The sequence below is a fragment of the Erpetoichthys calabaricus genome, chromosome 2, assembly GCF_900747795.2.
Source record: "Erpetoichthys calabaricus chromosome 2, fErpCal1.3, whole genome shotgun sequence".
NCBI lineage: Eukaryota > Metazoa > Chordata > Cladistia > Polypteriformes > Polypteridae > Erpetoichthys > Erpetoichthys calabaricus.
The window spans coordinates 345,119,495-345,141,211 of NC_041395.2; the positions used below are offsets into that span (position 1 = coordinate 345,119,495).

General features: G+C 47.9%; 2 protein-coding genes across 3 annotated transcripts in view; one reads left to right on the forward strand and one right to left on the reverse strand.

Annotated features, from left to right (window-relative positions):
- The window catches only part of LOC114647383 (protein inscuteable homolog), a 646,645-nt gene that overhangs the window by 234,940 nt on the left and 389,988 nt on the right, over window positions 1-21,717 (forward strand). The gene's annotated exons all lie outside the window — the stretch shown is intronic.
- The window catches only part of LOC114647381 (vitamin D 25-hydroxylase), a 43,287-nt gene that overhangs the window by 13,675 nt on the left and 7,895 nt on the right, over window positions 1-21,717 (reverse strand). For both annotated transcript variants that reach the window (XM_051923485.1, XM_028796083.2), the window contains exons 2-3: window positions 7,145-7,286; window positions 1,864-2,496 (exon numbers count right to left, since the gene is read on the reverse strand). In XM_051923485.1, coding sequence (XP_051779445.1) covers window positions 1,864-2,496; window positions 7,145-7,286 — 775 coding nt within the window. The remainder of the gene's footprint in view (window positions 1-1,863; window positions 2,497-7,144; window positions 7,287-21,717) is intronic.

The following is a 21,717-nucleotide window of genomic DNA, read 5'->3' on the forward strand; positions in this document are numbered from 1 at the left end:
TCCTCTGTGTTTCTGTTCATGAGGTCTTCAGCTGATAGTCATCTCTGACGCATCCACATCGGCCCCCCTGAAGACTGTTACTGATCTGTCAGACAGGCGTTTGGGGGCTTTTTCTTGACCATTGTGAGGATTCTTCTGTCCTCAGTAGTGGGGGTCTTCCTTGGCCTACCAGTCCCTTTGTGATTCCTGAGCCCACCAGTGTGTTCTTTCTTCTTATTGATATTCCAGACAGTTGATTTGGGGTCATACTCAGGTCTTACCGATGTCTCCACTGTTTTTTCAGCCTCATGATTGACTGTCACTGTCACAACTCTTGTCCTCAAGTCGAACAACAACAACTACAGACTGCAAAGAGGAGAAGCAAGCAGAGGTATCTTATTAAGCAATGAAACCCACCTGAGGAATCAACACCTGTGATGCCAACCATCATGGTGCCCAGAAATGGGGGGGACCACTGAGTGACCAAAATGTACAAAGGGGTACCCAAAAATAACTGGAATTGAAAAAAAAAGGGTTTTAATCATTTTAACTTCCTGAAACTTTAATCTCCTTCAAAGTCCTCTCCATGTGAACGACTACACTCGTCCCAATGGCTTTCCCACTGGCGAAAAACATTTTTAGAATCACCGAAGAGGAACGTTGTCCAAGGCCTGCAGAGATTTTTTCTTTGACTTCCTCCACGGCACAAAAAACATGTTCCTTTGAGTTCTTTTCTTTATACACGGAGCAAAAATCGGGCGAGTAAAGAAGGTGGTAAGAACTCCGAGACACACAAGTCAATTCAGAAATCTTCGTAAATTGCGCTGTGAACGTTTTCAAGATTATCGCTATTCCTAATCGTGGAAGGTCAGCCAGATCGTGGTTGGTCTTCAAATGACCTTTCCCCTCGTTTGAAACGTGAAGACCACTCGTAGGCCTGTTGATTTACTTAACGCTTCCTCTTTAAAAGCAGTTTCAATTGTCGCTACCGTTTCAGCAGCTGATTCCCTAAGAGAAGAGAAAACTGAACGCAGACTCGCTGTTCTTTATGATCGCCCATCTGTACCTGGTGCACAATCTCGACCTAGTTGTGAATTTCGCCGCTAGTTGTGCCACACTTACAGTATTCTGTGGCCGTCTGCCAAGTGGCGTTGCTCTGTATTGTTGTGCCAAGGAAGACTCCCCACTGCTGAGGACAGAAGAGTCCTCACGATGGTCAAGAAAAAGCCCCCAGACGCCTGTCTGACAGATCAGAGACAGACTTCAGGGGGGCCGATGTGGGCGTGTCAAAGACGACTATCAGCCAAAGACTTCATGAACAGAAACACAGAGGAGGCCACACTGCAAGATGAAGACCACAAGGACAGGACAGCCAGAGTACAGTTTGTGACTTCAAGGAGCCTGCAGAATTCTGGGAAAAGGGTCTTGAGGACAAACGAGACAAAGATGAACCTCATCAGAGTGATGACAAGAGCAAAGTGTGGAGATGACAAGGAACTGCCAGTGATCCAAAGCAGACCACCTCAGCTGTTAAACATGGCGGTGCTGGGGGTCTTATGGCTTGGGAGTGTATGGCCACAGGCCTTGGACAATTCCAATTCCAAAACTGTTTTCCACTGGTGCATTCATTCACGTGGAGAGGACTAAAGTTTCAGGAAGTCAAAATTATTACGATTATTTTTTTTTATTTCCGGTGATTTTTAGGTATTCAAGACTCCCTTCACTGAAAGTCTGCGCCTGAATTGTCTGATTTGTGATGTCAAACTGTGGAGCAGACCCAAGGACACATACGCCCTCGTGCCACCCGTTATGGAGGGCTCTGTTGCTGCTCTCCCAAATTTGTCCATGCAGACCCCGACGTCGGGCCACCCTTTTCATTCTCACCTTGAATGTTGGGATACAGAGCCATGTACAGCACCCCCCAGCGGATTGCATTCGTGGTCGTTTCTGTCCCCGCGATTATCAGCTCGCCCACCGAGAAAATGAGGTTCTCTTTCGAGTAGGAAGCTTCCGGATCACCAGAGGTTTTGTACATCTCATCCAGGTAGGCGTCAATGTAGTGCCTCGGGGACTGGGCCACTCGATTCTGAGAGAAGCGCTCGATGATTTTGACTAAAAACGCGTACACCTCGGCTGCATTCTTAAACAACCGCTGGTGTTTCCCAAAGGGCAAAATCTTAATCCAAGGGAAAGCGTTGTAGAGGAAGGCCCAGGCGTTGGTGGCCAACTCGACGTTCTCGCTGAACATTTCAATCATGTGCTGGAATTCTCGGTCGTCATATGCAAAGCGCTCACCGAAGATGATCAGGTTGGTGATGTTGGAAACTGCATTCGTGATCAGGAGCTTGGGGTCAAAGGCTTTGCCTTTGTGTTCGTCGACGGCGTCCAGAAAAAACAGGCACTCCTCTGCGATTTTACTCTCGAAGGACTTCTGCCCGCAGCCAAAGCAGCGGAAGCTGCTGACTGCCAGCTTGCGATGTTCGATCCACCCTCGGCCGTACTTCGAATTCAGCAGCCCTGCAGAACAAGGAGACCATTACCTTCTGTCTCACAAACCTGCTCCTGCTCTTTAAGATTAGGCCACAGGTGTAGCTCGTGGGGGCGGATTGGGTGGTCCGCCCTGAGTGGCACTTTTTAAAATTAACTTCAGTACTGGAACTTTTTGACAATTTTGTTTGATGGGGCTACTGTGTGTTATCTGTGTCAAAATTACACCTTGGGTCCCTTGCCCGGCCGGGACATCCCCTATGATAGAAGAACGGGGGTGGGGTGGGGGATTTGGTTGGGGGAGAGGACAGGTGCACAGCAATACCTAACCCCCCAGAACATGAAAGGGCGACTCCCCTGGATTGCATCAGGACCACAGACCCGTAGCCACCATAGATGCCAGGGGGCATCTGGACAATTCCGGAGCCCTGGACTTCAGCACTTCCACCAGAAGAAGATCTGGGTGCACTAAAAAGGAGGCCACCAGAGTCGGGAGGTGGAGCACAAAGCTTGCATGGAGATGGCAGAGAAGAAAGAAAGAAAGAAAGAAAGAAAGAAAGAAAGAAAGAAAGAAAGAAAGAAAGAAAGAAAGAAAGAAAGAAAGAAAGAAAGAAAGAAAGAAAGGACTAACCAAGTACTGTGTTCCGAAGTGGGGAGCGGGAAATAGAGCTGCCCCACGAAGAAATAAAAAGAATGTGGTTTTGCACTTGTGTCTCTCTGAGCCTTTTGCAGGCGGCCGGGGTCCATGCCCAGCCGGGACGCCCCTACACTCTAAATTCAGGGGGAGCGGCCCTGGACAGTGCAATGCCTCCCCCTGGATGCTAGATGGCCGCCCACCTGGGTTGGAGCGGTGCCTCGGTTTCCCACAGGGCTCCATGGGAAGTGGAGTTGAGTGCAGTTCTGTTGGCACTGCCAGGGGGTGCTGCAGCTGGGACTCCTGAGCCCGTATGGGCAACGTATTCACCACACCCGGAAGTGAAGCCAGAACACGGCAATCAAGCACCTGGAGCACTTCTGGGTGAACTGTAAAAGGGGCCAGCAGCCACCACTCCGGAGGCCAGAGTCGGGAGGAGGAGGATGAAGCTTGATGAGAGGAGTGGTGGTGCCAGAAGGAAGTGTTTTGTGTTGGTGGATTGTGCTTTTTGGGACTGTGTTGTGCCTGTGGGGTTCACGGGGATGACGTGCCCCACAGGTGAAGAAAAATAAATATTTGTTTAATTTTTACACATGCCTCGGTATCAGTCTGTGCCGGGTCAGGCGCCTCTTTTACACTGTTTCTGGGTTTGGGGGGCTGTACAGCCCCCGTTACTCCACAACCCTTCTGAATGTCTAAAAACTCTTAACAAATGACATTATGTTGTAAAGTTACATCTTAAAAGATGCGAATCTTGACCAGTTTACCAACTTGCTCCGACCGAAGACTCCCTCTGTCGACTTATTCCAACCAAAAGGGACCAACCCTTCAACCACATCTCTAGATAAATAGAATCCAACGGCTGTCTGCCTGTCCGCTTTTCATGAGAGAACTACTTAATGGATTTAGATTGGGTTTTTTTCTATGATTTGCTTGAACATTTCAGTTGATTTTGCAACTTCTCTCATCGCGCTGAGAATCGTAGTTCACTTGCAGGAGAGGCTGTGGGCCGAGGGGAGGGGGAAGCACAATGTCAGGAGTGGGGAGCCAGGCAGGGCCCTCCTTTACTACTATGAAAGACACTATATAAGATAGATAGATAGATAGATAGATAGATAGATAGATAGATAGATAGATAGATAGATAGATAGATAGATAGATAGATAGATAGATGAAAGGCACTATATAGATAGATAGATAGATAGATAGATAGATAGATAGATAGATAGATAGATAGATAGATAGATAGATAGATAGATAGATAGATAGATAGATAGAAGGGACTTTCAAAACGTTTCTGCACTTTTTTAACTCCATCCATCCATCCATTTTCCAACCCGCTGAATCCGAACACAGGGTCACGGGGGTCTGCTGGAGCCAATCCCAGCCAACACAGGGCACAAGGCAGGAACCAATCCTGGGCAGGGTGCCAACCCACCGCAGGACACACACAAACACACCCACACACCAAGCACACACCAGGGCCAATTTAGAATCGCCAGTCCACCTAACCTGCATGTCTTTGGACTGTGGGACGAAACCGGAGCGCCCGGAGGAAACCCACGCAGAAACGGGGAGAACATGCAAACTCCACGCAGGGTGGACCCGGGAAGCGAACCCAGGTCACCTAACTGCGAGGCTGCAGCACTACCACTGCGCCACCGTGCCGCCCCTCTTTTTTAACTCCATTAAGAATTTCAAAAACAAATGACATCACTTTTCTACATAGTCACCTTCCTTTGCAATGTCACATGACCCTCTCAGACATGCCCAGTTACTACTACTCCTACTACTTTTTGAACATCCCTAGATACTCACACATTAACACTGCCTTTACAAACCCCTTACCAAATAACATATACCAGAGACCTATGCATTGCATGTGGCATTCCAACAGATGGCACATCACAAACATGTGTAGTACAGTCATATGAAAAAGTTTGTGACCCCCTCTCAGCCTGCATAATAATTGACTCTCCTTTCAACAGTAAAGATATCAGTGGTATGTCTTTCATTTCCTAGGAACATCTGAGTACGGCGGTGTTTTCTGAACAAAGATTTTTAGTGACGCAGTATTTAGTTGTATGAAATGAAATCAAATGTGAAAAACTGGCTGTGCACAAATGTGGGTCCCCTTGTCATTGTGCTGATTTGAATGCCTGTCACTGCTCAATGCTGATTACTTGGTGTGATGAGCTCGTTAAGCCTTCATAGACAGGTGTATCCCATCATGAGATATAAAGGTATTTAAGGTGGTCAATTACAAGTTGGGCTTCCTTCCCTTTGACTCTCCTCTGAAGAGTGACAGCATGGGATCCTCAAAGCAACTCTCCAAAGATCTGAAAACAAAGATTGTTGAGTCTCCTGGTTTAGGGGAAGGCTACAAAAAGCCATCTCAGAGGTTTAAACTGTCAGTTTCTGTAACTGTAAGGAATGGAATCAGGAAATGGAAGGCCACAGGCACAGTTGCTGTTAAACCAGCAGGTCTGGCAGGCCAAAAAAATACAGGAGCGGCATGTGAGCAGGATTGTGAGAATGGTGACAGACAACCCACAGATCATCTCCAAAGACCTGCAAGAACATCTTGCTGCAGATGGTGTATCTGTACATCGTTCTACAATTCAGTGCAATTTGCACAAAGAACATCTGTATGGCAGGGTGATGAGAAAGAAGCCCTTTCTGCACTCGCGCCACAAACAGAGTCGCTTGTTGTATGCCAATGCTCATTTAGACAAGCCACATTCATTTTGGAAGAAAGTGCTTTGGACTGATGAGACAAAAATGGAGTTATTTGGTCAGAACAAAAAGCAGAAGAAGAACACCGCATTCCAAGTAAAACACCTGCTACCTACTGTCAAATTTGATGGAGGTTCCATCATGCTGTGGGGCTGTGTGGCCAGTTCAGGGACTGGGACCCTTGTTAAAGTCGAGGGTCCGATGAATTCAACCCAATATCAACAAATTCTTCAGGATAATGTTCAAGCATCAGTCACAAAGTTGAAGTTACGCAGGGGATGGATATTCCAACAAGACAATGACCCGAAACACAGTTGGAAATCCACAAAGGCATTCATGTAGAGGGAGAAGTACAATGTTCTGGAATGGCCGTCACAGTCCTCTGACTTGAATATCATGGGAAATCTATGGGATGATTTGAAGCAGGCTGTCCATCAAATTGAACTGAACTGGAGAGATTTTGTATGAAGAATGGTGAACAAGACCTCCATCCAGAATCAGACACTCATCAGAGGCTATAGGAGGACAGCGTCTAGAGGACAAAAGGAGGCTCAACTAAGTATTGATGTCATATCTCTGTTGTGGTGCCCACATTTATGCACCTGTCTAATTTTGTTATGAGAAACTTAATGTCACTGCTGAAATCCTACTGTTTCCATAAGGCATGTCAGATATTAAAAGGAAGTTGCTACTTTGAAAGCTCAGCCAATGAGAAACAAAAATCCAAAGAATTAAGAGGGGTTCCCAAACTTTTTCATATGACTGTATATATATATATATATATATATATACTGTGACAGATGGCCATGGCCCTTTCCCAGCCAGGAAACTGATATACAAGAATAACCAGGAGAGCAGATGTGCATAGCACACTGTGTCCCCCGGAGTGCCAGAGGGCAGACCCCCTGGGCTGCTGTGGCTCTACAGATTCATGCAGGGCATGCTGGGAGTTGGAGTTCACTGCAGCCCTCTTGTATTCCGTGGGGACCACCAGGGGCAGCTGCAGAGCCCTTTTTTTGGGTTTCCACCACACCTGGGAGTACTTCCAGATAATGCAGATGAGTCACCTGAAGTGGTCCCAGGTGCAGCACAAAGGGAGCCGCCTCACTTCACTCGGGGTGTCAGAGTCAGGAGGAAGCTTGCCAATAGAGGAGCAGAGGCAGAAAGGAGAGGAAGAAGAACAGAGAGTGCTGTGTGCTACAAGTCACAATTCTTCATTAAATAACGCTGATCGAGCCAAGACACACCTAAAAGCCTTTCGCCGATATGGATGGCAATTGGGGTGAAGAATACTTAAAACGCCCGTACCTCCCATTTTGGTCAGCTTTTCAAAAAGTGGTAGAGAAGGTCGGTCTGCAAAAGCTTCACTTTGATGCACAAGACATTCTTTAATCGCATCGTAGCCATTAATGACCACTGCGGAGATGCCACCGAGGTCCAAGCTAAATATCTGAAACAGAAGAGAAAAAAAATAAATCAACTTAGAATCAGCTGGGTGGTCTCAAGGCTGCCTCTGCACTGCATAATAAGATAAACCCGCTGCTTATGACAAGATGTCTTAAAAACAAAGAAGAGTGAAAGAGATGAATGAGCATCCAAAGTACGGACAGGTCATCTTATATGTATGAGCTCAGTAGTCTTCTTCCTCTTCATCTTTTCCCACTTCTTTTTGGGGTCAATGTGCTTGATTAACCTTCCCCATGCACCTCGGCCCCTGCACCTCCTCACCAGTCAGACCCTCTTCTTTCAGATCTTCTTTCATTTTATCCGTCCACCTCTGCTGTCGCCTCCCTTGCTTTCTCTTCCATGCCCATCACTCTTTTGCCCACCTCTTCATGGTATCCCGTCATCACCTGTTCACACCACGTCAGCCCACTTTCCTGCACTTTCTTAGATGTCTCTCTTCCACTTTTGTTGTACCTCTAATTGTCTCCTTTCTCATTTTGTCCTTCTTTATCCATCTCCACGTTCTCATTTCTGCCGGGATGCCAGTATAATGGAGGAGCTGGGGGGAACAGAAAGTGTCTTCAGGGCTTTCCCCCCAGAGAGGATAGAGGAAAGACCCCCCTTACAGCACCATGGATTCCTGCAGGGCATGCTGGGAGATAAAGTTTGCTACAACCCTGTTGGGTTCCGTGGGTGCCACCAGGCAGTGCTGCAGAGCCCACACAGCTCTACTACGCTGGATCACCGGACATCTGGAGCACTTCCGGGTACCCCATAAAAGGAGCCAGCCACCAGTAGTCCAGGGGGCCGAGTCAGGATAGATAGATAGATAGATAGATACTTTATTAATCAGGAAGAGGACGAAGCATGAGGGAGGAGTGGAGACAGAGAGAGAGAGAAGAGAAGAGAAAGAAGAAGAGGAAAGGGTGCTGCAGCAGTGTACTGTGCTTGGGAACTGTGATACTGTGGGGAATGAGAAAAAAGCGTTTCCCACCGGCTGAAGAAATGTGTCTTGTGTGCTGAACTTGGACTCTGTGTCTGTTGTGTCCGGGGGTTTGGGGAGCTGGATGCCCCCTGGTGTCTACACCGGGAAAGATGGCCCTTGATCAGCAAGGTAATGAAGAACCCAACAGTCACTTGAACAGAACTTCAGGTGTCCTCACTGTAATAGGAGAACCTGCCAGGAGGATGATGACTCCATCTATCAGCCATATATGGTGAAGTAGCTGAATGGATGCCACTCTTGAATAAAAAGTATATGACAGTTTAAAGGAGTCTGTGAACTTGAAGAAGAGGAGTCTGGTCTGATGAGTCTTCGAGCAGAACTAAAAGCGCTATGCCCAGTGAAGAACCAGGCACTGCTCCTCACCTGCCTAATACCAACCCTATTGTGAAGTATGGTGGTGCGGGCATCATGCCACGGTCGTGCAGGGATGGGGAGAACAGTCAGAACTGAAGGAAGGAGGAATTACAATAAAACACAGAGAAGAAGACCTGCTGCAGGGTGCACACTACGTCAGACTGGGGTGGCCGTTCATCTCTCAACATGACGAAGACCTGAAGCTTACAGTAAAGTCTATGCTGGAGTGGCTTCAGGACAAGTCTCGGAATGGCTCACCAAAGCCCAGTGGAAAGATGGCAGTTTACAGACAGACGCTGCCCATCCAATCCAACCAAACCTGCGAAGATCTGCCAGGTAGACTAGGATTAACTGACCAAATGCAGGTGTGCAAAGCTTGTGGAGACTTACCATTAAGACTCAAAGCTGGAATCGCTGCCAAAGGGGCTTCCAGAAAGCACTGAAATGAGGGTCTGAATGCCTCTGTGAATGGCAGACTTCAGTTCTTTTTTGATTTTTAATACTTTTGGAAACCTTTCTGAAAACATTTTTTCCACTTTATCATTATGGGTTATTGACCGATGGTCAAAAATGTCATCAATGATCCATGTAAAATCAAATCTGTGTGTAGAAAGTGAAGGGGGTCTTTCTGAATCCACTATAAGGGGAGTCCCCAGAAACGGAAGAGAAGCGCCCATCCGAGAGCATTTAAAGATGTCAAGATACGTCCCAATGGGATTAAACAGAAATGTAAAACTCACAACCGTCACGTGGACACGCGGAGACAAGCAATCAAATTAAGAAGGGCAAACATTTAAGAATGCGAAAGAGCCCTCTTGTTAGTGAAAATGCAAGTCGCTACTCAAGAAACTAATTAAGAATTAGGGGCAGCTTAGCGGTCAGCTGGATGGACTGAATGGTCTCCCCTGTGTGGTCCGATTCTCAGGTTCTAAGAATGGACTGTAGCTGCTTGGGAGAAACCAGCACTTCGGCCCCCAAGGCCCGTGTCCTAAGATGGGGTTGACGTCCCATCCAAAGTCATTTCCTTGTGACCCCTGCTGCAGGAAGCAGAGTGGTAGCTCAGAGGCTCAGGTTGCTGGTTTGAAAACCCCCATTACTGCCAAAGGGGATCCTACTCCGCTGGGCCCTTAACCTGTATAATGGTGGACCCTGTACCCCAAGGGGTTTTTTTGGTTCTTTATTTCGCCTTATACAATTTCTTGTATTAGGAATTTGTTAGTTTTCACATACCCCTTGGAGTCAGAGCGCAGGGTCAGCCATTGTACAGCGCCCCTGGAGCAATTACAGGTTAAGGGTCTTGCTCAAGGGCCCAGCAGAGTAGGATCTCTTTTGGCAGTGACGGGGATTCGAACCGGCAACCTTCTGGAGATCCTTAGCCTCAGAGCCACCACTCTGAGTATACAGAAACAAATAAATTCCTAATGCAAGAAATTATATAAGGTGAAATAAAGAACAAAAAAAAAAAAGTCTCAGGTCGCTGGACAAAGAAGACCCCCTGGTGAAACTCCTATAGAAACTCCAGGAGCGGGCGAATAGGCAGTGCAAACGGCTGAGGCGCTACAGTAGGCCCGACTCCAGGGGATCATCCAGCCTGGCTAAGCCCCTCAAATAACACGTCAGGCACCTGTTACTATTACTTGCTACATTTTTGGGACTTTATCATACCGCATGCTCCACTTTGTATTTCAGACTAAGCCCCCCTGCCCCGACCCATTATTTCCTTTTTGGTCTGAGCTGGGAAACATGTGCAGCAGGTTAGGGTGATAAAGGATAAAGATGGAAACGTACTCACAAGCCAGGAGAGTGTGTTGAGCAGATGGAAAGAGGACTTTGACAGGCTGATGAATGAAGAGAACGAGACAGAGAAGATGTTGGATGATGTGGAGATAGAGAATCAGGACGTGCAACGGATTAGAAGAATGGAAAAGCCGTTGGTCCAGATGACATACCTATGGAAGCATGGAGGTGTTGAGGAGAGATGGCAAGTGGAGTTTCTAACCAGATTGTTTAATGGAATCTTGGAAAGTGAGAGGATGCCTGAGGAGTGGAGAAGAAGTGGACTGGTGGGCCGATATTTAAGAATAAGGGGGATGTGCAGGACTGCAGTAACTACAAGGGGATAAAATTGATGAGCCACAGCATGAAGTTATGGGAAAGAGTAGTGGAAGATCAGGTTAGAAGGGAGGTGATGATTAGTGAGCAGCAGGATGGTTTCATGCCAAGAAAGAGCATCACAGATGAGATGTTTGCTCTGAGGATGTTGATGGAGAAGTTGAGAGAAGGCCAGAAGGAGTTGCATTGCATCTTTTTGGACCTGAAGAAAGAATATGACAGGGTGACTGAGAGGAGCTGTGGTATTGTATGAGGAAATCGGGAGTGGCAGAGAAGTACATAAGAGTTGTACAGGATATGTACGAGGGAAGTGTGACTGTGGTGAGGTCTGCGGTAGGAGTGACGGAGGTGGGATTTCATCAGGGATCGGCTCTGAGCCCTTTCTTATTTGCAATGGTGATGGACAGGTTGACAGACGAGATCAGACAGGAGTCCCCGTGGACTGTGATGTTTACTGATGACATTGTGATCTGCAGGTGGAGGAGACCCTGGAGAGGTGGAGATATGAGAGGAGAGGAATGAAGGTCAGTAGGACCACCAAGACAGAATACATGTGTGTGAATGAGAGGGAGGTCAGTGGAATGGTGAGGATGAGGGGAGTAGAGTTGGTGAAGGTGGATGAGTTTAAATACTTGGGATCAACAGTACAGAGTAATGGGGACTGTAGAAGAGAAGTGAAGAAGAGAGTGCAGGCAGAGTGGAGAAGAGTGTCAGGAGTGATCTGTCACAGATGGATATCAGCAAGAGTGACAGGGAAGTTCTACAGGACGGTAGTGAGACCAGCTTACATGGGCTGGAGACGGTGGCACAGGAGACAGAGCCGGAGGTGGCAGAGTTAAAGATGCTAAAATTTACATTGGGTGTGACGAAGGATGGACAGGATTAGAAATGAGGACATTAGAGGGTCAGCTCAGGTGGGATGGTTGGGAGACAAAGTCAGAGAGGTGAGATGGCGTTGGTTTGGAGAGATGCTGGATATATTGCGAAAATGGTGCTAAGGATAGAGCTGCCAGGCAAGAGGAGAAGAGGAAGGCCTAAGAGAAGGTTTATGGATGTGGTGAGAGAGGATACGCAGGTGATGGGTGTGGCCTGTGGGATGATCTGCTGTGGTGACCGCTAACAAAAGCAGCCGAAAGAAGAAGAATACGATCAACAATACAGAGTAATGGGGAGTGTGGAAGAGAGCTGAAGAAGAGAGTGCAGTAGAAGAGTGGAGTAATCTGTGACAGACGGGTATCAGCAAGAGTGACAGGGAAGGTCTACAGGATGGTAGTGAGACCAGCTATGTCATATGGGCTGGAGATGGTGGCACAGGAGACAGAGCTGGAGGTGGCAGTGTTAAAGATGCTAAGATTTGCATTGGGTGTGATGAGGATGGACAGGATTAGAGATGAGGACATTAGAGGGTCAGCTCAGGTGGGACGGTTGGGAGACAAAGTCAGAGAGACGAGATTGCATTGGTTTGGACATGTGCAGAGGAGAGATGCTGGGTATAATGAGAGAAGGGTGCTAAGGATAGAGCTGCCAGGGAAGAGGAGAAGAGGAAGGCCTAAGACAGCGTTTCTCAACCTTTAAGTATTTGCGGCCCGAGTTTTCATAACAGTTTTAATCGCGCCCCCCTAACGTTTTTTTTCACATCTTCGCGCCCTCCTTTTTGTTACTTCGTGCCCCCCTAGGGGGGCCAAGCCCCACAGTTTGAGAACCACTGGCCTAAGAGAAGGTTTATGGATGTGGTGAGTGGGGACATGCAGGTGACAGGTGTGACAGATCAAAACGGCGAGGACAGGAAGATATGGAAGAAGATGATCTGCTGTGGTGACCCCTAATGGGAGCAGCCGAAAGAAGAAGAAGAAGAAGGGTCTGAAGCTGAGGCTGCTAAGGCATTGTATTACTCTCTATTACTTCTCTATTTACGCTTACATGTTGACCTTTGTGTATCTCTGGACTGTAACTGTGCTCCTCTTAGTTTCTCGTGTTTGCTTCGTTCCTTGTCCGCTCTTATATGAAGCATCTCTCCATTTTCTTGCTCCAAACGATACCTCATTGTCATGTACGGTGACAATAAACATTATCTTGCTATCGTGTGGTAGACTGAGTGTGGATCCCAGTGCCCCAGTACAGCTATAAATGGCGCCATCTTTCAGATGAGATATTAAAAGCGAGATTCTGGATCTCTCAGGTCATCAAAGGACCCTTGGAATTCTTCGTAAAGAGTCGGCCATTTCCCGATGTCCTGCCTAAACTGCCCACCACGTCCTGGTTATTTCTGTGGGCCTTAACATCCATCCATGTGTCGACCCCAATGAGGCTCATTGTCTAATTACTTACAGGCTTGACGTCATTTTCTGGAATTTTCCGAGCCGTTGAAAAGCCCAGTTAACAAAGTGTATGGAAATCTGTGACCCACTGGATTTGTGATATGGTCAAGAAAAAGCGAAAAACTCGGAGGTCTGTGAACTTTGCTGGAAAAAGTCAGTCAGTGAGTCAGTCAGTCATTGTCCAACCCGCTATATCCTAACACAGGGTCACGGGGGTCTGCTGGAGCCAATCCCAGCCAGCATAGGGCACAAGGCAGGAATAAACCCCAGGGCAGGGCGCCAGCCCACCACAGGGCACACACGCACACACAATTTAGGATCACCAGTGCACCTAACCTGCATGTCTTTGGACTGTGGGAGGAAACCCACGCAGACACGAAGAGAACACACAAACTTCCCGGGAAGTGAACCATGAACTGCAAGGCAGCAGCACTACCCACTGCGCCACCGTGCCACCCGCTGGAAAAAGTGTCCTGCACAAAGTCGACGTCTCAAACGTTACGCCAAATTTATAGTTTGTTTGTAGAAAATCCGTGGAGGGATTGTAAAGTGAACTTTAAAGAATTCACCCGAAGTGGATGGAAACTTCTGACGTCAACTGTATTTACGGATTCTTTATTTTTTTAAATCCCGGAGACTTAAAATGATGAAGAGGAAAAAGTTCAGAGTAAAATTTATGACTTAGTGCCTTTCCTATCTACAGCCCAATCAATAAGTGACTTCTCAAACGGCTTATAAATAACGTCAACGTCCAAAGAGAGTCAACTATTAACTTCAGCAGCACTAACGGCCGACCTTTGCCTCTTTCATTGCAGATCCCGTCTCTCGCTCGATAACTCCTAAAACGTAAAAAGACCACGAATGTCTGACGAGAAGGGAATTGCACTTTTGGAAGGAGGGCCGTCTTTGTGTGGTTTCAGCCAGGCAGAAGTGAAGTTTTCAGAGCGAGTCCTCGGTGCCAGGCAGACGGTGGTTTTTTTTTTAGGAGCCACTCGTGCCCTTTACAGAGGATGTGCTCAAAAAGAGAAGAGCCTGCTGAAATGGACGAGACGCACAGAGGCTGTGAAGTCTGCGCTCTTTACAAAACATATTTAAGGGTCGGGTTAGAGTCACAGATTTCTGGTTTCCGAAAAAAGAAAATTCTCGCCTTGCAATGACGCCCGGTGACATGTATACTCTAAAGGTGTGTGGGGGAGTGGGTTTCCAAAGTTTGGTCCTGGGGTCCCACCGTGGCTGCCGGTTTTCACTCCAACCTGTCTCCCAAATAACTAGTTCAGTCCGACATCTTTAATTAGCCCGTGTCCCTACCCGGTTGGGACGCCAGTTGGATGGAAGGACCAGGGGAGGAGAGTGTGGGCTCAGGGCATTATGAGGGCCGCAGAGATGAATGGAGATGAATGTGGTGAAAACCCCAACATTGTAGGGCTCTGACATTTCTCTGAACGTTCCCATCCCCCCCACCCCCACTCGGTCGCTGTGGCAGGGTATGCTGGGAGTTGGAGTTCGCTGCTGCCCTTTTGGGTTCTGTGGGGGCCACCAGGGGGAGCTCCAGAGATGGCAGGGCCCTACAATGTTGGGGCTTTCACCACACCTGCTTTGATTCCACACTGTGCTAAAGAGCCACCCAGAGGACCCCCAGGTGCAGCTTAAAAGGAGCCGGAGTCGGGAGGGAGAGGGACAAAGCTTGGCGGTGGAGGAGTGGAGGCGAAGCAGAGAAAGAGAGAGAAAGAAATGAAGGAAAGGAAAAGAAGGCACTGTTTTTATCTGTGCTGCTTGTGGGAAACGGGTTTTGGGAATCCTTTCCCACTGTGAATAAAAAAGTGTGTTGTGCTGGAACTTGTGCCCGGTGTCTGTGTCGGGTTTGGGTGGCTGGTGCACCCTCTGCAGGCCACATCTGCTAACACTTTACGTACTGCATAAAGGCATCCGTTACTCATTACCTTAACAAACACTTCTTAGGGTCTTCATAACACTTGGAAAGCATCCGTGAAGTGGCCATTCATCTCTGCAATGACATCGACTAACAAAACTTCCCCTTTGGAGTGGTCTGAGGGGGCTTAACGGAGATGCATTTCTCTTGATATTGCATATTGGGTCTGTGAATCCAAGTAATTTTACCACACGTCAATATGCCACCCAGCATCTACTGATGTTCTACAAGTGTTATGAAGACCAAGAGAAGTCGCAGTCTGAGTGGTAGACGCTCTATCGAAGTGCCACCAATTAGTCTTTTTCTTCTCAGTTTGCATTCAGAAAGCTGTGCCAATGTGATAAGAGGTCCGTGGCGTTGGGAAGATTTTAAATAAATAATCAACGTGCCAATAGTATGCAGAATGGGGGCAGGTATGCGCCTGATGGCAGCTCATCACACTCACGTGTGCAGGGGGATCAGTTGGGTGTCACATTGTCACCTCAGTGTGGGCAGAGGGTCACATCTGCACCCAATCAGAAGAGGAGCCTGCATGGCGGAGACCGACGAAAAAAATGAGAAGGGGAAAGAAAGAGCGAGAGAAGAAACAAAAGAATAAAAACATCACTGCGCTTGGGTTGGCATGACCCTCTCTGAGCCGCTCATTATGGAGCAAAGGCCACGAGACCAAATAATAATTGAGTAATTGAAATATCTGTTGAGATTTGTGACCCGAACATGGCATTTTGCACCTACCCCTCGCTGTGTCGGTCTGTCTGTCCTCATTTGCCAGGCTCATCTCAGTTCACGAATATCGACGGTTCAAGAAAGCTGCCAGTCGCCACAGGGAGTATGGAGCCGACCCGGACGGGCACAGCTAGTGCAGGTAAACCACATTCAGAAATTAGCATTTTTTTTAATTGCTACGTCACCTGACATTATCATTGCGTTTATATTTATTTATTTACTTATTGATTAATAAATGGGGGGGGGGGGGTGCAAAACTGGATGTCATCTTGAAAAAATAGCTCTTATAGGCACAGGCTCATTCCACCACGGTGTGCTAAGAAGCGTCTCTGGGGGTCTTATCTGCCCCTCTTAATGAGGCAGTTCAGTGCTTTCTCCTGACATACTCATTATGTTTATTTTATTTATTTATTTACTGATTGATTGATTGATTGATTGATTGATTGGCTGTAATATCCGTCCTGTGAGTCTCTGTCCTTGTTTTTTATGTTTCTGCTGCTTTTTCCATTTGAATTTCCTCATGGGATTGATAAAATTTATTTAATCTAATCTAATTTTTGCAATACCTTCTCTTAATGTATTCTTTTTAATTCACCTTTTTGCCCTTGTGGAGTTTACTCACTAAATTTCAACCAAATACTGACGATTAGTGTGGAGCGGCACAGACACGGTGCAAACGACAGTGAATACTAAAGTATGAAGTTCATTTGTGAGCCGATTAATAAGAAAAGGCGTAAAGGAGCAGAAGATCTTAAAAAGTAAGAAAAAGAACAATAATTAACGTCACACACACAAATGATTACTACATTACCCTCGTCACACATGGGAGGGAGCCAAAGGGCTCGAATGACGGGGCCCCCCCCCCCCCGAGTGCATTAACCCTTTCTCTTCTTCTCCTACAGACCATTCTCGTGAAATTCTGCCAGGTGGCGATAATGTCACTTCCGGTCCCCTAGGCCCGATGATATAACTTCCAGTTCTGGTCCCAGTCCCAACAATGTTACTTCCGATTCCAGGCCTGATGATGTTGCTTCTGGTCCCCGGGCCAGTGATGTCACTTCCGGTCCCCCAGGCCTAATGACGTCACATCCAGTTCCAGGACCGACAACGTCATTTCTGGTTCTGATCCTGATGACGTCACATCCGACTCCCCGGCCCGATGACGTCTCTTTCGATTCCAGGCCCGATGATGTCACTTCTGGTCCCCCAGGCCCAATGATGTCACTTCCGGTTCCGGTCACAGTCCCAGCAACATCACTTCCAATTCCAGGCCCGATGATGTCACTTCTGGTCCCCAGGCCAATGACATCACTTCTGTTCCCCCAGGCCCAATTACGTCACTTCCAGTCTCCCAGGCCCAATGACGTCACATCCAATTCCAGGCCCGACAACGTCACTTTCTGGTTCCAATCCTAATGACGTCACATCCGACTCCCCGGCCCAATGACGTCACTTTCAATTCCAGACCTGATGACATCACTTCTGGTCCCCAAGGCCCAATGATGTCACTTCCAGTTCCAGTCCCAGTCCCAATAACGTCACTTCCGATCCCCAGGCCAATTACATCACTTCTGGTCCCCCAGGCCCAATGACGTCACAATCAATTCCGGGCCCGACAACATCACTTCTGGTTCTGATCCTGATGATGTCACATCCGACTCCCCAGTCTGATGACGTCACTTTCAATTCCAGGCCTGATGACGTCACTTCTGGTCCCCCAGGCCCGATGATGTCACTTCTGGTCCCCCAGGCCCAATTACGTCACTTCCAGTCCTCCAGGCCCAATGATGTCACTTCCGGTTGGGGTCCCAGTCCCAACAACGTCACTTCCGATCCCCAGGCCAGTTACATCACTTCTGGTCCCCCAGGCCCGATGACGTCACAATCAGTTCCAGGCCCAACAACATCACTTCTGGTTCCAGGCCCGATGACGTCACTTCTGGTTGTGATCCTGATGACGTCACATCCGACTCCCTGGCCCGATGGCGTCACTTCCGACTCCCTGGCCCAATGACAACACTTCCAGTTCCGGGCCCGGTGATGTCAATTCCGGTACTGGCCCCCCCGATGACGTCACTTCCTCTGCCCCCCTTAATAACCACCATTTTCTACCTGTGAATCAGTTCCGTTTTGAACTCCAATATGCCAGTGCTTTTTGAGTGTCAACAACCTACAATATACGGGGCGGCTGCCCCAAACCTTCTTTGTGCCTCATTGGTATGCTTGTTGTGACGTCCTAAACTTTTAGCAAACTCATTTTGTATTTTCTGGTGTGAGGGATGGCCAGGGGCCTTGCCAAGCTCGGACACCCTCACCCGGGAAGAACCAGGGGAGGTAGCATACACAAGATGGCAGGCCACCCACCTTGGGTTGCAGTGGATACCCACAGGACATCATAGGATTTGAAGTTCACACCAATCAATTACTGAGACTTGTGTCCATGGCCTGTCTGTGTTGGGCGTTTGGGGAGCTGGAGCGCCCCCTGGTGGCCGCAATGGATTGACACAAAAATAGGCAGAAGCTGGGAAATAACAGCTTGGTTAATAAAGGCGGGTGTCCAGTTAAAAGCAAAAGGTGGTCCACGGGATTGAACTTGAAGTCCACTGAGTTAAGCCCTTTATATACCACGAGTTATGGTACCTGTCCCTGTTGACAAATATCTTCTACAACGAGCCCTGCGTGTACTTTCAGCGCCTTTCCCTCATTGTCCGCATGTTCACCGGCCCACCCGTTCTCAAGCGCCACCCATCACGCTGCCTTCTCAGACTCCTTTGTTAGTTTTGAGGCTCCTTCCTCGCCTCCCGTCCAGGTTTTATAGTCTCCTTTCTCAGGGTGTACCTGGCGCTGCATCACCAAAGCCACCCTGACCAATCAGATTGCTCCGAGGGACTGGGAAACGCAGACCTTAGCGTTTTATTACACGGTAGATTGGCACACAAACGGATGAAACATTGAAGTAGCAGCTCTACGTTACCATTCAGTGTCATTTGTCTCATCACTAATTCTTAGGGCCGGGACGTCTGACACCGGGGCTTTGAGGCTCGTCTCCGCTTCTGTTTAAAGAAGATTTACAACCACCTGACTGATGACGTCACGGAAGCACCTGCAGGGGTCCGACTGTCCCAAAGCTTTGTGCTGTCCCTGGTGGTATGAAAGGGGATACGTAACGACCTCTCATATCTTATACAGAGAAGGAATAAAACTGGAGTCCACAAGTGTGGAACCTGTCACGGGACAGTTAGGCAAACCCCACATTATTACTGTTCCGTTGTACGTCCTGGGACTTTTGACGTGTCACTGACACTCTAGTCCAGTGGTCTCGGAGGGCCGCGACTTTCTATTCCAGCCCAGCTGCTTCCTTTATTTCTGAATGGCTGTCCCCCCCTGCGGCTCCGCCCACGTAGTAATGAAACAGGGCTCCGCCCCACTCCTGAGGCCCCGCCTCCCCCTCCCCACTTCTGCAAGTGCACTCTGATGAGAGAAGTCGCAAAATCAACTGGAATGTTCAAGCAAATTCTAGAAGAAAACCCGATCTAAGTCTGTCAAGTAGTTCTCTCGTGAAAAACAGACAGACAGACAGATGTTGGATTTTATATATATAGAGATTAGCCATCCCCTGCGGCTCTGTAGGGAAACAGGACAAACTTTAAAAATCAATGAAACAAAAAGTCGTCGCTAGCTAAGAGAAGGCAAGGTGCACTCCAAAACGCAAAGGTAGAGCGACTGGCGTGTGAGTGAGGAGGGCATTGCCCGCTTCCCCAACTCCTCGGCCTTCAGCCTCTGTCTCAGATTTGCGTGAATACAGTATATCGGTCCTGCTAGCAAACTATGACACTTAGTTCAATGAGAGAAGTTGCAAAACAAACCGGAATATTCAAGCAAATTCTAGAAAAAAACCCGATCTAAATCCGTTAAGTAGTTCTCTGGTGAAAAGCGGACAGACAGACAGACATTGGACTCCAGTTTCCTCCCACAGTCCTAATACATGAAGGTTAGGTGCATTGGCGATTCTAAATTGTGCTTGGTGTGTGTGTGTGTGCCCTGTGGTGGGCTGGCACCCTGCCCGGGATTGGTTCCTGCCTTGCGCCTTGTGTTGGCTGGGATTGGCTCCAGCAGACCCCCGTGACCCTGTAGTTAGCATATAGCGGGTTGGATAATGGATGGATGGATTGCCAAAACGTATTGGGACCCCCCACCCTCCAAATCACTGAATTCAGGTGTTCCAGGTGTATAAACTGAAGCCTCTCGGCATACAGACTGCTGGCTTCTACACACATTTGTGACAGAATGGGTCGCTCTCGGGAGCTCAGTGAATTCAAGCCTGGTACTGTGATAGGATGCCACCTGTGCCATAAGTCCATTTGTGAAATGTCCTCGCTACTAAATATTCCCTGGTCAACTGTTAGTGGTATTATAACAAAGTGGAAGCAATTGGGAACAACAGCAACGAAGTAGTAGGCCACGTAAAATCATAGAGTGGGGACAGCGTGTGCTGAGGTGGGCAGAAGTCGCCAGCTTTCCACAGAGACGATAGCTACAGACCCCCAAAAGCTCAAGAACAGTGCAGCAGACAGAGAGAGAGCTTCATGGAAACCGAGCAGCTGCAGCCAAGCCTGACATCACCAGGTGTGATGAAAAGCGTCAGATGCAGTGATGTAAAGCCCACCACACTGGCACCGGGCTTGAGAGCAGGGCAGACGTGAACTCTGGAGGGGCAAATCACGCAATGCGATGGACGAGTTTGGGCTTGGCAGGACTCACCTGACTGCACTGTGCCAAGTGTAAAGTTTGGTGGAGGGGGGGATTATGGTGGGGGGGTTGGACTTGGCCCCTTATTTCCAGTCAAAAGAACTCTTATGAAGCCATTTTGGACAATTTCACGCTCCCAACTTTGTGGGTACAGTTTGAGGATGGCAACATGACTGGGCACACACACCAGTGCGCAAAAGCAAGGCCTATAAAGAAATGGAGGAGCGAGTCTGGTGGGGCTGCACAGAGCGCTGACCTCAACCCAATAGAGTGGAGACTGTGAGTGAGTCGGACCTTCTCGTCCAACATCAGCGCCTGACCTCACCAACGCTCTCCTGGTCAGACATTCCCATCAACACACTCCTCCACCTTGTGGAAAGCCTTCCCAGAAGAGTTGAAGCTGTTAGAGCTGCAAAGGGTGGTGGGCCGACTCCATACTAAGAATGGGACGTCATTAAAGTTCATGTGTGTGTAAAGGCAGGGGTGCCAATACTTTTGCCAATACAGAGTAGATAGATAGATAGATAGATAGATAGATAGATAGATAGATAGATAGATAGATAGATAGATAGATACTTTATTAATCCCAAGGGGAAATTCACAAAAAAGTGTGTCCAGGGAACAAATCCACATAAAATAAAGTGATAGGAGTGATCAATAAATAAAAATAGAAAATAAAAGTAGAAAAGTACACATACAGTCGAGTAGACACAGAAGAAACCTTTACTGCTCAAGTGACATTTTTCAGCTTCATTTTAGTTAAGGTGACCATCTGTCTCCGTTTTTCCGGGGACAGTCCCCTTTTTCGGATAACTGTCCCCACTCAGAAACATGTCCCCGGTTTCAGCTGGTTCACTTTTTTGAATGTATCTCATCACCACGATAATTTGAACTCGGCGCGCATGCGCGGTGCTTTGTCCTCGGTTATGCTTTAACGCATCCTGCAACTTTGGCGAGAAATCACGTGATAAGCTTTCGCTTTGTAGTGTGTAGTGTTTAGAGTCCGTACTCGTGATCTGTACATTGTAACCCCCCCCCCCCCCCCCCATGTCCCCGGATTGGCCCAAAAAATTCTGGTCACCTTATTTTAGTTGTCTTGCTTGTTAAAATTTTGAACCCTTCATTTCTTATTTGTAGTCTTAAATAGCCGACTGCTCCTCATTAGTATTAAGATGCAAAGGACCAAAGTACCAGCAGCTCTCCATTTAACGCGTTTCCATTTACACTCATGTGGATTTGT